Consider the following 17,205-nt stretch of genomic DNA (forward strand, 5'->3'; position numbering starts at 1 on the left):
CACAAGCCACGATTAAGACAGCTGACTCCACTGTGATGTGACCCCCTCTCTCTCACACACACACACGACACTATACTCTACACCGCGCAAAACTCTGCATTTGAGCAGTCAATAGCAAATACTTGATCTAATAACAAAACATACTTTTCAGTTGCTGATTCAGAAGTGCCAGATTCAAGTCAGAATTTACCATTTTTCTTTTTTTTTTAATAGCCTTCGTGCAGCCAGCCTTGTACTTTCAGGTTCACAAAACTGTCGTCCATAAAATGTGTTGCACAATTTCGAACATTTGGGTTGTGCTGTTCTGTTGTAAACAAATCTTAACCAATGATTCCTAAATGCATCTACTTCCAGAAGGTCAAATAAAGTGCTTTTGCTTTCTCCTAGAAACACACAGCGTCTCCCTGACACGGCTGCATCAACACTACTGCGGTTACTGAAACCAAGCCTTCTTTCTTTGCCTGAATATTTGGGCGGCTGAATATAATTTACACAAATATTTCCACATCGTGACGTAGACATGTGTTTGAATGAGGCGATTTGGCCCAGTCTACATCAGCCTTCTCTTTTAGATAGAATAAACCCTTTTGTGGGAGACTTTGAGCTTTGTAACTCTGCAGATCGTATACATGCACAAACAGCTACATAAAACACTAAAGACAAGGAAAACAAGAAATTGCATCTTATGATCCCTTTAAAAATAGTGGGTGCATTTTTTTTTTTTTTAATACTGGCATGACAAGCACGTATGAGAATAACGCCAGCAGGCTATAATCGATTACGGTCTATCACTGCATTGCTATGCAAAGATTAATTTAAACACCCCTAATGACTCGTTCCTCTGGTGGTTTCAGACGTGGGCGCTGCACTCTCTGGCTCTCATCGTGGACTCCAGCGGACCCATGTACCGCGGTTACGTGGAGCCCACCCTGTCTCTGGTGCTGACGCTGCTGCTGACGGTCCCTCCCTCGCACACCGAGGTGCATCAGTGTCTGGGCCGCTGCCTCGGAGCGCTCATCACCACCGTGGGCCCAGAACTACAGGGTAAGCATATCAGTGTTTCCCATTCAGTTTCTAGACATTGACGGCCCACCATAATTTCATAATGAACCAAAAATATTTTTATATAGTTATTTTTGCTGGAAATTAGGTTGTTACAACATTTTATATTCCGGTGGAATTTCACAACTCTCAACACCAATTTCAGTGCAAAAACCTAGCCTAACCAATGGAAGTAAAAAAATTCTCAATGGATTATTCATAATAGATAATTAATATTAATAATAGGTAAAGTAAATGCAAACTGCACAGAAACTGTCCGTTAGACAGCATGCAAGTTTTTTGTCTTATTGCACTTGAAGGATTTAAACTGGCAAGGCACTCTTGGAAGTTAGTTTAGGTTTTCTTTAACCAGATGAAGTGTTTAAAGCTACTTAAAGATGATAAAGTGATTGGGCATATTATCATATCTCACATTCTCCACTGTCTCATGCACCCCCATCTCTGTCAGTTTGGCAGAGGTGAACAGAAAAACAGGTATTTTTATTATTTCTCCTGGTTTGTTTATCCCAGGGAACAGCGGCAGCATCTCTACGATCCGCTCGTCGTGTCTGGTGGGCTGCGCCATCATGCAGGATCACTCAGACTCTCTGGTCCAGGCGGCGGCCATCTCCTGTCTGCAGCAGCTGCACATGTTCGCACCGCGACACGTCAACCTGTCCAGCCTGGTGCCCAGCCTCTGTGTAAGGCTGCTTCATCCGCTATACGCTAACACCTAACATGTTCACATTTAGAGCTGTGTCTTAGGAAATCCGCCTTCAGAGCTGGGTAGTAACTGATTACATGCAATCTGAATTATGTAATCAGATTCCAAAAATTAAGTGCTTGTAATTAGATAATTACATTTTAAAATACTCGTAATCAATAAAAAAGTAACTGTAGTCTGATTACATGATTATATACAGGTACATCTCAAAAAATTTGAATATCGTGAAAAAGGTCAATATTTTTTGTCACTCATTTCAGAAAGTGAAACCCATATATCATATAGATTCATTACACACAGAGTGAAATATTTCAAGCCTTTATTTCTTGAAATTTTTATTATGGCTTACAGATAATGAAAACCCAAAATCCAGTGTCTCAGAAAATTTGAATATTACATAAGTTCAATAAAAAAAGGATATTTTAAACAGAAATGTCAGTCTTCTAAAAAGTATGTTCATTTCTATGCACTCAATACTTGGTTGGGCCTCCTTTTGCATGAATTACTGCATCAATGTGGCGTGGCATGGAGGTGATCAGTTTGTGGCTCTGCTGAGGTGTAACAGAAGCCCAGGTTGCTTTGATAGTTAGGTCATCTGCATTGTTGGGTCTGGTGTCTTTTTTTGTTTGCTGGTCAATCAAGCACAGCAACACCATGGTCACTGAACCAGCTTTTGGTAGCTTTGGCAGTGTGGGCAGGTGCCAAGTCCTGCTGGAAAATGAAATCAGCATCTCCATAAAGCTTGTCAGCAGAAGGAAGCATGAAGTGCTCTAAAATTTCCTGGTAGATGGCTGCGTTGACTGTGGACTTCAGAAAACACAGTGGACCAACACCAGCAGATGACATGGCAGCCCAAATCATCACTGACTGTGGAAACTTCACACTGGACTTCAAGCAACATGGATTCTGTGCCTCTCCACTCTTCCTCCAGACTCTGGGACCTTGATTTCCAAATGAAATGCACAATGTACTTTCATCTGAAAAGAGGACTTTGGACCACTGAGCAACAGTCCAGTTCTTTTTCTCCACAGCCCAGGTAAGACGCTTCTGACGTTGTCTCTGGTTCAGAAGTGGCTTGGTAGCTCTTTTCCTGAAGACGTCTGAGCGTGGAGACTCTTGATGCACTGACTCCAGCTTCAGTCCACTCCTTGTGAAGCTCTCCCAAGTGTTTGAATCAGCTTTGCTTGACAGTATTCTCAAGCTTGCGGTCATCCCTGTTGCTTGTGCACCTTTTCCTACCCAAATTCTTCCTTCCAGTCAACATTGCATTTAATATGCTTTGATACAGCACTCTGTGAACAGCCACAGCTTTCAGTAATGACCCTCTGTGACTTACCCTCTTTGTGGAGGGCGTCAACATTCATCTTCTGGATCATTGCCAAGTCAGCAGTCTTCTCCATTATTGTGGTTTCAAAGAACAAGAGATACTCTGAATTTATACTGTAGGGATGGTCATTAATTGAAACTCAAATGTAATTTTGAGATACTGATTTTTGACTTTCATGAGCTGTAAGCTCTAATCATCAAAATTAAAACAAAAAAACTTTTGAAATGTTTTACTTTATATGCAATGAATTTAAAATATATGAAAGTTTCACTTTTTGAAAAGTTACAAGAAAAAATGAACTTTTTCACCATATTTTTTTTTTTTTTTTTTTTAGATGTACCTGTATTATCCACTCAATAATTAAGTCACATGACATGCAGGCAAACAAATAAAATATTTACATTTTTAGTAAGCATTTTAATTGGATATTTTTATGATTTCATGAATTATTTGCTTTTCATTAAACTCACAAACATGCCGTTCTGTTATGAACTCCAGGTTGGGGAGACCTTGATAATGTAATGTTTAATGCACTTCATTTTATCAATAACAACGATTATATATTCTTTTTCTTTGCATTTTTATATCGATATGGTCAGTGTTGGAGTAACTAGTTACATGTCACTAAACTGCGTAATTTAATTACAAAATAAATGTAACTGTAATCAGAAAATGTGTAAAAATGAGCAATTAGATTTAGTTACTTATGTTAATGATTACAAAAGAGGGTTACATCTGAATTTTCCATACAGATTTAATTGATTTCTTTCATAATTGCAGTGACTGCTCAAAAATATGAGAGGCCAATGTTTCAGGAGTTTAGGACACATAATAGGACGCATGCTTATTCAATAACGGTTTTATTTCATATTTGTGTTTATGCATATGCTTTTATTTTTTAAGATTAACTGTTTTTTTCCAAGCCATAGTTAGATTCCAGTGTTTCCTGTCAAATCTATGCAAGATTTGATTTGCAAAAACAGTATCATAGCTATTAAACTATTTCTGGTTCCACTTTATTTTACACTTATTACACTTTATTATACCACTTACTATATGGTTAGGTTTAGGGTTTGGTTTAGAGTTACTTGCATGCAATTATGCATAATGTATTGTTATTATAATACGAAGTACATGTAACTTGTAACAAAGACACCTTAAAATAGTGTTACCCTATTTCTTATGATTTTAAATCTGTATTTAACCTCAGAATGATCTTAAATTAAGTCTGATTTTGTGGTGGCTGTGCTTTAAAATTAAGTTATAATCTACATTTAAGTGAAGGATTTTTATAGTGACAGTAATCAGTGTTGAGTTCTACTGTAAGGTTAACCCTGCCTGCTTTAAATGTCTCAAAATGATTAACAGTTGAAAACATTAGACATTTAGAAAAAAAATAATCAAATGTAATCAGTTACATTACTTATTACATTTTAAATGGGGTAGCTTGTAATCTGTAACTGATTGCATTTCCAAAGTCACCTTCCCAACACTGGATATTGTAGATTAGGAAGATTATCCTATTTAAATCAATGTGATAAATGAGCTAGGTCAAAAGTAATCAAAAAGTACTCTGATCATATTACCCAAATTTTGTAATGCAGTGGATTTCGTTACTAACTGCAGTTTGGAATCAGTAACAGATTACAATTTGAAAGTATTCTACCCAGCTCTGGCTGCCATATTATTATTATTATTATTATTATTATTATTATTATTATTATTATTATTATTATAAAATAATAAATAGGCGATAGTAGAAGCAGGTTCTGATGTGTGTTTGTGTGTGTGCGCAGGTGCATCTGTGCAGCTCTCACCTGCTGTTACGGCGGGCCGCGGTGGCGTGTCTCCGGCAGCTGGCTCAGCGCGAGGCTGCAGAGGTCTGTGAATACGCCATGAGTCTCGCCAGGAGGGCCGGAGACAGCAAAGACAACACCAGCATCAGTGCGTAACCTGCCTCGTCATGTTTATGTTCCGAAACTGGGCTGTGCAAGTCTGTTGTGATCTTTCAACTACACGGTGTCATATGAAGAACCAGACACACATCTGACCCTGCAGCACAAAACCAGTCATAAGTAGCACGGGTATATTTGTAGCCATAGCCAACCATGTGGGAAGTCTAATGGTTAGAGAGTCGGACTCGTAATCCAAAGGTTGTGGGTTCGAGTCTCGGGCCGGCAGGGATTGTAGGTGGGGGGAGTGAATGTCCAGCGCTCTCTCCACCCTCAATACCACGACTGAGGTGCCCTTGAGCAAGACACCGAACCCCCAACTGCTCCCCGGGCGCCGCAGCATAAATGCCCACTGCTCCGAGTGTGTGTTCACTGCTGTGTGTGTGTTCACTGCTGTGTGTGTGTTCACTACGGTGTGTGCGCTTGGATGGGTAAATACAGAACACTAATTCCGAGTATGGGTCACCATACTTGGCCACATGTCACGTCACTTTCAATATATTTTATTGGTCAAAATTATAAATTTTTCTTTTATGCCAAAAATCATTAGGATATTAAAGATCATATTGCATTTCCTACCGTAAATACAGTGCACAGCATAAATTTAAATATTTTAAATTTATTTGATATACATTATATGATTAAATATAAAAGACATACCCCCGGTTTCACAGACAAGGCTTAAGCTTAGTGCTAGAGCTGAGCTGTTTCAAATGAAATAAACTTGCACTGACTGATCTTAAAATATATCAGTGCCTTTGTTTTGTCTCAAGATGCACCCCAGTTATGTTTTTTTCTAAGCATGTTTATAAAAATGACTTAAATGTCCTAATTGAACTATGGCCTAATCCTGGCTTAGTCTAAACCCTGTCTGTGAAACCGGGCTGTATTTTCTTAATGATCACTAATATAATTTATAGAAAGATGGCAAAATTGAAATGTATTAAACATATTCTTAATAAAAACTATAAATAAATAAAATAAAAATATATGCCATTAATATCGGTAAAAACCAATTTTGTTTAAATGAAGGATTGCAGAAATGAGTACACCCAAGATTTAATTAAAGTGTAATATTCTAGCCCTTAATATGTCCTCAATTACTCCATGTACACTGCTCTGACACGTCTTGACACCGAGTGTACAAGTTCATGACAAATTGTCACATCTGTACTGGTTAACTCCTGGAGGATGAGCTCCTTAAAGGGGTGGTTGACTGTTTTTTTCTAGGCTTGATTGTGTTTATGGGTTGCAATCTAACATGTGTTCATGCTTCGTTTAAAAACAAAAAACAAAAAAAACACATTTTTCACATAATTTACCTTTATTCTACACCACACTGTCCCATCTCTGATAAACTCGCTGATCATTTCCTGCTTTATGAAGCCCCTCCCTCAGAAATACACGATGGGCTCTGATTGGTTAGCTGGCCCAGTGTGTTGTGATTGGCTAAATCGCCTCTAGTGTGCATCTAAACGGCGGCATGTGCTCCGGTTGTATTGTAAACAATGGCGTCGTCTATATTGCTTATCAATTTGAGCCTGATTGAGAAGCAGAGGATATTAGTGAAGAGGATCACGCAGAACCTGTGCAAGCACGGCTCTTAATGGTATGTTTGTTTGCTGCTGTCTCACTTTTAGATACACTGTTATTTGTAAACGCTACTGCTTCTGTTAGCTTTTAATATACGGAATTATCCTGATTAAAGCTTTAATAGGCTACAGCACGGCAACCGCAAGCACATCCATGTATTGCGCTTCTCATTGCTATGTGAAAATAAGGGTATAATTGGCACAGTTCACTGTTGGAGCTGAGCTGAAGATCTGAATGAGAGAGAGTAAGAGTGTTTTCTCTTCCTCTTCACTAAAGCAGCGCAGCATAGCCCCGCCCCCTTTGCTGTGTGTTCCCGGGGGCAGCGTTTATCGGGGTTTGTGATGTCACCAACCCAGGAAGTAACTCGTTGTAGTCCCTACGAGCCGTTTTTGTAGGCATTAAACTGCCAGAATTTTAAAAGATGATATCGCCGTTTGCACTGAACTTTCAGCTTCATAAGTTTGCAGATATTGTTTATGCTCAAACAGCAACAGTACACACTAACTAACATTTAAAAAAGTGAAATCACAATCAACCACTCCTTTAAATGCCCTGGTCATTAATGGGGAGAGTTGTTCAGCTCGTCTCTCCAGAATCCCCCACAGCTGCTCAAGAGTGTTAAGATTGAGTGAAATACGTGTCCACTGAAGGATTTTCACCTTGGGAGAATGAATATCTGCATTGTCTTGTTGAAAAAATGCCAAACAATGCAGGGAATGAGGGGAGGGTAGCATCTTCTGTTTCATGTTTTTGTATTACATCTCTCAGTGGTGTGTGAACTGATGACAGCGTTGATAAAGCACAACTCCCTCACACCTTCAGCACTCGTTCATCCCTATAGAAGAGCTTTACTAGCACTGAACATCACTGAGGGAACCAGGCACTTCTCACTGTACTCCTCCTCTAGCAACACTGCTGTTAGATCTGAAATGTTTGACTTGGTCTCATGAGACCAGAGTATGGATTCCCAGAAGTCTGTATTTTGTAAATGTGCGCCTTGGAAAAGGTTAAGTGAGTTTATTGTGCTTTGGCTACAGTAATTCTGGTGTGAATAAACAAGCATGCATGTCACTTCTGCAGGCTGCATCTTACTCTGTGACAAAGTGTCACTCTTTTCATAGCTTTTGCCGGCTCTGAGACACTTTCTTGGTGTTTCTCCTGCTCTTTTTCTAGCAAAAACTCACTCCTCACTAAATGAAAACTTAAAGTGAAGAACTAATTATTTCAGGGGCCTTTTCACAAGTCCATTGTTTTTGAATTTCCGTTACTTTTGGTATATTTTCACACTTAAAACAATAATTTGGTAGTCCTCTTGTACCATTATCCTCTTTTATGCTAAGAAATAAGTCACCTGGCAGTTCTCTCCCAAGTGGTTCCACTGCTGCCAGCATTACGTCTGAGTATGATTCAGTCGGCTATAACACTTTTAATTGTCAGGAAATTACTTGTCTTTAACAGTTTTGGTTCAACATTTACATTTAGTCATTTTGCAGACGCTTTTATCCAAAGCGACTTACAATTGGGGAATACATAAAGAGATTAATCTTGAAGAGGCAATCAGACAGAGGAAGTGCTCGTAACACCAAGTCTCAGTCATTGTTCAAATAAGTACAAGCTAGTAAGGGAAGGAATAAATAACAAGAAAGATAAAGTTACCTGTTGATCAAAACTTGCCTTAACCTTACACCAGAAACTTTTTAGTTTTATTTAGTAACTTTCAGGAGGGTTTACTCATTTTTCCAACCAAACATTTTAGCAATTTGATAAGAAAATGGTATTTTCCTCAATTTTAACGTTCTTCTTTGGTAACTGATAAAGCCGACTTGCTGGAATGTTATCTCTAAAGAACCCTAACATGTCTTCTAAGTAAAGAGTAATGTTTCAGAGAGTGTGTACTCATTTATGCTGTGCACTGTTTATCAAAACTTCATTTTTGATTAGTAATATGCATTAAGAACTTCATTTGGACAACTTTTTTTTTTTTTTTTTTTTTTTTTTTTTGCACCATAAGATTCCAGATTTTCAAATAGTTGTATCTCAGCCAAATATTGTCCAATACATACATCAGTAGCAAGTTAATTTTATTCAGCTTTCAGATGTATAAATCTCTTGTATAATTTTTTTTTTTTTTGTGGTCCAGCAGGGTCACATTTAATCAGTTTTATCTGGTCATTTAACATTTTTCAGATCTGAACATCACAGAGACGGGTTTGGAAGGTGTTCTGTTTGGAATGCTGGACCGTGAGACGGACAGGAAGTTGTGCTCGGACATTCATGACACGTTAGGTCACATGCTCTCATCTCTGGCTGTGGAGAAACTTCCTCACTGGCTCAAGCTCTGCAAAGATGTTCTGGCAGCTACTACAGGTAACAGCCGTTCTCTGGCAGTGTTTGTGAGCTGAGGTCACAGTGCTTTATGACTAGAATCAAATTAACCAGTACGTTACAGGTTTCACCTGTAAGTATTGCATTTTTCTAATAAGTTTACAGGGTAGGATAAAAAGAAATTGTCTGAAAGTGCAGCCATAAGGACTTAATAACGCATCCTCATGCATTTGTCCAGATATATTTTGGATTACTTAACCTAAATCTTTACATGACTGGTTTTCACTAAATCAAGCCTACTTTCTCACTGTAATAACTATTAAGTTTTCTGAACTCTTCTTGTCATTTTGACATGGCTATCATCCTAGGGATAAGAGTGTGAGGGATATATCATCTACAATAATATCTTAATTATTGTCTTAATATGCGAGCTGACTTTGAGTATGTTACTCGCTTTGCAAAAACCAAACCAAAATATTTAGATTTTGTTTGATACATTTATTGATTAAATTAGTAATCTGACATAAAAGGCGCTGCATACCTCAAGGTTATAGAAAGTGAGGTAACTATAAGGTGTAAATAATGTAACTACATGGACCTGGAACACAGGTTAAGTGTTAGATTTAGGATTAGTTACCTAGTCATTACCTAGTTGCATTTACATTTAGGCATTTAACAGATGCTTTTATCCAAAGCGACTTACAAATGAGGACAACTGAAGCAGGATCAAGTGTTCAAAGGATCAAAAAGGATCAACTGTTTTTTTTATATAAATAAAAAGAAAACAAACAGGTAATATAGCTGCAAGCAGCGATTACTGGGATTCAAGCTCTTAAGGCATTTAAGCATATAAGGAAAAAGACATATTGTTTAGCAAGGCTGAACGCACCTAAATCAATGATTAAAAAGCAGTTTTGGCAAATCCAGGTAATTTAACATAGAAATGTGATGTTTTTTTAATGTTTATGAAGCCCAATTTATACTTCTGCGTTGAACCTATGCCGTAGCCTACGCAGAGACACACAGGCCTGCACCGTAACCTACGCCGTACCTGACGTGTCAATTCTACACGGAACGCAAGCGCTGTGATTGGTCTGCTAGAACCCCTCCCTCCGTATGTACTTGAGTTTGTGTGCATTTATGAGCGCTGTAATATAGTTTAATGTTACACCTTATTTAAAATAAAACAAAGCAAAGAACAAGTGTCTTATCATTTATTATATAGTACATAGCATTATACATCAGTAGCTGTCCGCTACAAACAATGTTGATCTGCTGTGGTACACGTCCTTGTGGAGATTGAAAGAATGCCATCCTCTCCTGTTCCATTGTCTCTTTTTTGTAGTTTTAAATAGTGATTTAATGATCTGATATTTATTTGCCGCCGTCACAGCTTGATGCTTCTCTGACGAGCCGCTTCTTCTTCGGCTTTTGCCTTGGTACTGCAGGTTACAGCAGCAACATGGCCGTGGACACTGCAGACTAGCGGTCCGCATGTGTACTGCACGTCGACGCAGAAGTATAAATGAAAACTGACGCCCAGCTTACGGCATAGAGGCTACGGCGAAGGTCCGATGTAGAAGTATAAATTGGGCTTGACTGTTATAGCGCCAGCTGCGGTCCAATCTCCTTAAAACTTTGCATGCTTGCTTAGAATCACCTGTCGCATGTGCTCACCAGGTTTTGTGAAGTTTTGAGTTTTCCTTTAGGCTTTATAGGATCTTGGGTAAATTTCTAAACAACCCCATTATAGCTTCCCAAAGGGTAAATCTTAACACTTTTTTTTTTTATAATTATTGACCTAGAGAGTCCAGAGAATTGCACTGCAGTGTTTTTGTCCAGATTGAGCAAAAAACCTAGGACTATTTCGCAAAAGTAGGTTTTTTACATCTTCTCAATCATTTAACAAACGATTTGATTGACAGCAGTGGTTCTAGAGGCAAATTTGATCGGAACGAGGAGGTCTATCATGCGATACGAATATCACGTGTATGTGCGGAAAACTGTGTGACGCACAATCGTTTACGTCCTTGAAAAATGCGATTGCGGCCCTTTTGGGCCCATGAGTCAGGGCTTCAAACTGCGACTAAAATGGTCGCATTTGCGACCAAAAATATTAATTTGCGAGTGAAGTTTTTGCTGAGGTCGCCACTGGCGACTATATATAATTTGCATGAAAGGACTTTTTTCCCGATTGTTTTGCGCTCACATCTTTTGTTATGTTCACGTATTAAACTTACATAAGACGATGCGCATCAAAGTTTTACTGAAAAGAGTTTCAAACAGTCCTCATCTCTGCCGCACACAGTCTGCTGAACGCAGTGAGAGAGACCTGAAAGGGCCTGTTTACACCTGCTCACTTCATGCATTTTCTCTGATCGGATATCTATATGATTTGTTAAAACGTTTCCCCATTTACACTTGGCCACATAAATGTGTCTTCGCAAAACGGATATAAATCCGTTCTTCAATTCCCGCTTCATATGCAAATATAACGGAGTTCACGTCAATGAAAGCAATGGATAATTTTATTAATTATCAGCTAATTTCAATATCAAGAGAGCGCGTGGCATCAGCACTGGAAAGATAGGCTAGTCTCGCTACTTTTAATGAAGAAGATTGTGTGTTGAGCGTCTGCGGCTTACTTTCAGGTTCATTCAGTTTGCACGTCGCTTGCTGAAGAAATACTCCGCTACTCATCCGCGGTGATGCTTGTTGCATTGCGCTGTCATATCTGACTATAACATGCCATATAGGCTATAAAACGCTCTCACACTGTAAGGGAACTGTTGTGTGTGTGTCATGTGTTCCTGCCTCTTGTGCCCATTTTTGGTTTGTTTCCTGTCCTTGTTAAGCGTAATCATTAGTTAATTCTTGTCTAGCCGTGTTCGTCTCGTTATCTATGATTTACCTGTGTATATTAGTCCTGTCTGTTCAGTTAAACTTCGTCTGGTCTACTCGTTAACCCCGGTGTTCCTGTTGATGTCTGTGTCTTGCCCTGCCTTGTCTTGCCCTGCCTTGATGTCAGTAAAATGTGTTATTTGAGTTTACATCCTCGTCTGCGTGTTCCTGGTTCCTCCCTCGTGTGTGCACCGTGACACACACGTCTATTATTTTAATATTATGGGAGGAGTAAAATTACCATATGTGGTTTCAACAACCAGATGCATTTACACTTGTCCGGTCGATCTTCTTATCGAGATCTTAGTATATATGCTGTGTTCTGTTAATGCATGGACTTCCTGTTATTTGAAGCGCACTTGCCATCCAGTAATCGCAAAAAGCTTTGTGCTGTCTTACTTTTTAATAAACAAAGTATCAGCTTTAAAGGTGCCATAGAATGAAAAACTGTCTTTATCCTGGCATATTTAAATAATAACAGTTCTGTACATGGAAATGACATACAGTGAGCCTCAAACACCATAGTTTTCTCCTTCATATGTAAATCTCGTGATTAAAAAAGACCACTGAAAAACAGGCGAATCAGAACATAACACCGACTGTGACGCAACAGTCGCGATCACTACGCCCCCAACATTTGCATAAACCCGCCCTTGTTCTAAGCCGGCCGAACCATCAGAAGCTCTGCAGGTATTGTAAATAAACAAGCGCGGACAACAGCGAAAATAACACAATAAATGTTATGTTCCAGGCCGTGCAGGGGGTGTGAAGTGCAGGGATGGGTTGGTGTCTGTATTCAGAAAGGCACAGAAAGCAAATAACGCGAGCCACTAAAGGGACATGGTTAGCTCCTTGCTAGCGGTAGCCTGTTACAGTACATAAGATTTCACTCTCAGTAAGGAGAGATGAGGATGATGGCGAATGACTTACAGATCCTGAGCACCACTGACAAGCATCTGATCTTGTGAAATGTGTGGTAAGTACTGTTGCTCCATAATGTAAACATAGTTTGTGTGATCGCGTCTCTTGAAAGTGAAACTATAACGCGATCGATGGATCGTTCAAAAGCAGTTTCAATGCCTCGCATATTAATAACGGCTCCCTGATGCCCGCGTTTTATATACAGTATAATTACCCGACGATATAACTGCGAGAGAAAGTATTTAAATATATATTTTCCTCCCTGTGCTTCCTTCTTGCTGATGAGTCGTACTGTGAAACAGCCAATCAGAGCAGAGCTCATTATTATTCATGACCCTGCCAAATAAGCCAATAACAGACCGTTTCATTCTAGGGAGAAATCCTAGGGTTGTAAATGGACATGTAAAATCGTTTCTGGAGATTTTTTGCCCTTACCTAAGCCACATACCTTCTGTGTAGATATCAGAGAACAATTTAAAATACTGTATCAATGCATTCTATGGCACCTTTAAAATGCTACGAAATTCAAATGATGCGGTTTGGGTGCTCTTTAATGCGGACCACAAGCGCACACTTTGGGTAATATAAACACCAGTAGCCCGCGTCCACACGGTCCGTGTATGCGTCCGGGTCGCGCGAGCGGAGAGTATCGCACTTAATGCTCAGGCGCGATCTCTTTAGCTCCTCAGTTAAAGCAGCAAGTGAACCCATTATATATTTCCATTTACTAGTATAGTATGAAATGAACATGATCAAAAGGTAGGCGATAAGAAAGCCTATAGTACAACTTACTGAAATGTTTTATGTAAAAGCTCATTCAGTGTTTCAAACTGAGGAAATGTATAAAGCTTGTAAACATTGCATTGTAATACATTTACCTCAGAATAACCACTCAGTGTCCATAAACTCATCAGTCAGCTAGAAAAATAACTATAAAGAGGAGCGTTTTGCTATATTCATGCGCTGTTGCATATTAATATTTTTACTTATTCTGTTGTACATGATTCAACTCCTCCTATAAAATAGCATTTTACTAATGAAGAAAAACAGACTGAATGTGTGAAAGACCTGACAACATTTATAGGATGCACTGCACTCAGTTGCCAAGTGATGCTTATGGTCCATGATATTGGTACAGATTCTGTGTAACGAACAATTCTTTGTGACTGTATATTTCAAGTTGTAAAAGACATTTAATTCACACTTTAAGTGAACCTTAGTCCCCCGGTCGACCTGATCATCTACAAGATGGATTAAAATGCTGATAAAGCCTAGAAAAGATAAGACATAAACACATGACAAAATTATTGAAATGTTAAAATAGGGGGGAAAAATAAAATGACAATAATAAAATAAACCACTTTTATTCTGTGGCACCTAAAAAAATAATTTGGCTCCTAAGTTTTTCTTTTATAGGAGCCAATGGCTCCTTACTCTATTTTTTTGTCTGGAGCCCTGTGAGTCGAAAAGGCCCCCCAAGTTTCCTTCCGATCGGCCTCCATTATCCTTGTTTAACAGGTGCTCAAAATTTGTTGGCCGATGGCGGCCATGTTTTTTTAAATACGCAAATGTCCCCATAGACACTTGTGGCACTTTGGACCAAGACCATGCACAGCGATTTTCATGTTGTTAGGACAAATGGTTGCGAAAGTTCAATTTTATTTTGATAATGATTGATATTTACTCTCCTGAGAAACTTTCTGCACTGGTTTGGTTCTGATCGGGCAAAAAACCTAGGACTAGTACGTAAAAGTAGGTTTTGCATAAAATGTGAAATACCTGAAAATTTGAATCTGAGTGCATTTTGTCCAAGGATTCCAACGACATAAGACACTTGAGCCTGTGACCGGTTTAAGAGTTATGAGTGATTTCATACTTTTGCTGTAGCGCCCCCATCAGGCCGATTGGGACGAGCCTTGGTCATGTTGTAGGCGGTGTGACTACTACCATCCCTCCAAGTTTCAAGTCTCTACGACTCATCCGGAAATCGCTCATCCATGACCATTCTAACAATTACAATAGCGCTACGCACTTGAACCCCTAAAAATAGAATTAGAATAGAGTGCTAGAGTTAGAAGGTCAAATAAAGACTGAAGAGATGTGTTTTTAGCCATTTCTTGAAGATGGCTAAGGACTCTGCTGCATACCTCTTTGGGATGGTGCTATAATGCGTCATTCATTTGCAAAACGCAAGCATCTAGAGGGCGCATAAGTCTGAAGTATTACTATAGTAAGTGTACAGTATGTACATGCAGAACAGGACTGTAAAATAAAATGCTACCGTTGTTTTATAGTAATAATGTTGTGGTGCCTCAGGCTGTATTTTATTTGTTGGTGATCCTTTATTTTGAGATTGATTGGATGTTAGAAACGGTGTACTGTAATCTGCAGGATTTTCTCATTCCAGCTTGTATTCCCTCTTTGCTTCTGTTGCAGAGGTCGGTGGGACTGTTGCGTCTGGTGGCAGAAGGAAGGAAGAGGATGAAGACTCTGAGAAGAAGGATGAGATGGATGATGATATCATGTTCACATCACTGGGTCAGGATGACAAGTCCAAGCCGTCCGTGGCGCCACGCTGGGTCACACGAGTGTTTGCTGCCGACTGTCTGTGCCGTATCATTCATCTCTGTGAGAATGCAGACAAGGCCCACTTTGACCTGGCTGCTGCGCGAGTCGCCAAGGCTAAAAACCCTGAAGGTAAACATCTGTGACTCATCGTACAGTAGTTAGGAGTAAAAAATTAGGGAATTTCCATTTTATTTGAACATTGCAAGTAGGACTGGGTGATAAAACAGCATTGATATTTATCGACGATATATTTATCATCGGTAACAGTAGAAAAAATGTTTGATATGGTGCATGATAGTTCCACGCTTTTTTAATTTAAAGGTGCATTATGAGTGACAAGCAGACAGCCAACAGAACACGCGAACACATGCTGAAATGAGTGCCGTGTCTGCCTGTGATGAGGAGACTGTGAATCAAACAAAGGAATATTAGTCGAATTTAAAATAAACATTTGTATTCGAATGCAAAAACGCTGCAATCAAATGTTAAGTGTGCTTAACCCTCTAAGCGCCAAAGTCGCAAAATTGCGACAAGACGTCATACTTAATAAAATAGACGGTAGTTCCTAATATGGTGTAATATCTCATTTGTATTCCCTTCCACTAGATGGCAGACATGTAGTACTTCGATTCTAGACCAAAATTACGTCCTGTTCCTCCTATTCAAAGTGTTCGAGGAAATTGCAGACAAGTGAGCTTTCGTGTCATTGATGCGGAAGCATTTCAGTTCATAGCGTGCGATTTGTGAGAAAATCGCCAAATGGCTAATAAAAAGTTGTACTGTGAGAATGTGTTGCATGTTATTCGCCGATTCTGACTCTCAAGGGGAATATTTGCCTTTTGGAAATGATGATCGGCCGTCTAATGATCGCGCTTCCCCCGGTACATCTTTGCAGCCCAATAGAGCCACCGTACAAGGCCAGAGTGTTCATTTCGACCCTTTGCCCAACGGGGATGGGGGTGGCAGGGGTGAACATCCATTCAATATCTATTATTTCCTGAATATTACTGATGAACTGATCAAAAAGTAGGCTACTGTTCACATGCGTTTTACTACTATATAGTAGAGTAATATAGTAATTTAGTACTTTACCCTGTTTTATTGTTGTTTCCTCTTTTCTAATAATTTGGAATGAGGATAAAAAGACAAAAAAAAAACATGCAAGTAATTTCAAACATCAATTCAATATCTACTATTTCCTGAATATTATGAAATTCAAGATGGCCGCCCACTGATGTCCTACATTTACGTTTACATTTATTCATTTAGCCGACGCTTTTATCCAAAGCGACTTAATATGCAAATGTCCTAATATGCAAATTAGATGAGAATATTTCACATAAACTTTCGGTCATGCCCAACATTTTTCTAATTTACAGTAGATCTCTATCTTTAACTCCTTTCAAGCCACAAGCTTTTGAAATCTTGATGTCAAAATCCAGCATTTTTCCAAAAATCCCTGGTGGCTGAAGGGTTAAAGTGGTTAAAATCAAAATGGACTATTTATTTTGTTAGGGCACATTGCTATTTTTGTGGTGAACAATTCATCCATGCAAGTCAATCCACAAAAAAAAATTAGTTTGCCTTCATAATCTTTAATCCAGATCTGAAAATGCTCCTCCCCTCTGAAATGATGGGCCTTCTCTGATGACATCAGTTTGACGGCTTGGGCATGAGCATGACATCCTTAGCCACGCCCCTCCAACTGTCAGTGTTCATTTCTGAATGAAACGCCTACTTTACAACATCCAATCAATTCGCAGTAGAAAAACAAGCCATGCCCTCTATTTTCCTCATTCAATATTCTGTTTCTCTCGGAAGTAAGTCACAATACGGAAGTGTAAACGGTCGCA

At 39.1% G+C, this 17,205-nt stretch overlaps 1 protein-coding gene across 1 annotated transcript in view; it reads left to right on the plus strand.

The window, feature by feature from the left end:
- The window catches only part of LOC306882852 (HEAT repeat-containing protein 5B-like), a 104,952-nt gene that overhangs the window by 57,381 nt on the left and 30,366 nt on the right, over positions 1 to 17,205 (plus strand). The window contains exons 20-24 of the mRNA XM_079437815.1: positions 855 to 1,044; positions 1,573 to 1,742; positions 4,889 to 5,036; positions 8,825 to 9,004; positions 15,221 to 15,481. Of these exons, the coding sequence (XP_079293941.1) occupies positions 855 to 1,044; positions 1,573 to 1,742; positions 4,889 to 5,036; positions 8,825 to 9,004; positions 15,221 to 15,481 (949 nt within the window). The remainder of the gene's footprint in view (positions 1 to 854; positions 1,045 to 1,572; positions 1,743 to 4,888; positions 5,037 to 8,824; positions 9,005 to 15,220; positions 15,482 to 17,205) is intronic.

The sequence above is a fragment of the Barbus barbus genome, assembly GCF_936440315.1.
Source record: "Barbus barbus genome assembly, chromosome: 16".
Classification (NCBI taxonomy): domain Eukaryota; kingdom Metazoa; phylum Chordata; class Actinopteri; order Cypriniformes; family Cyprinidae; genus Barbus; species Barbus barbus.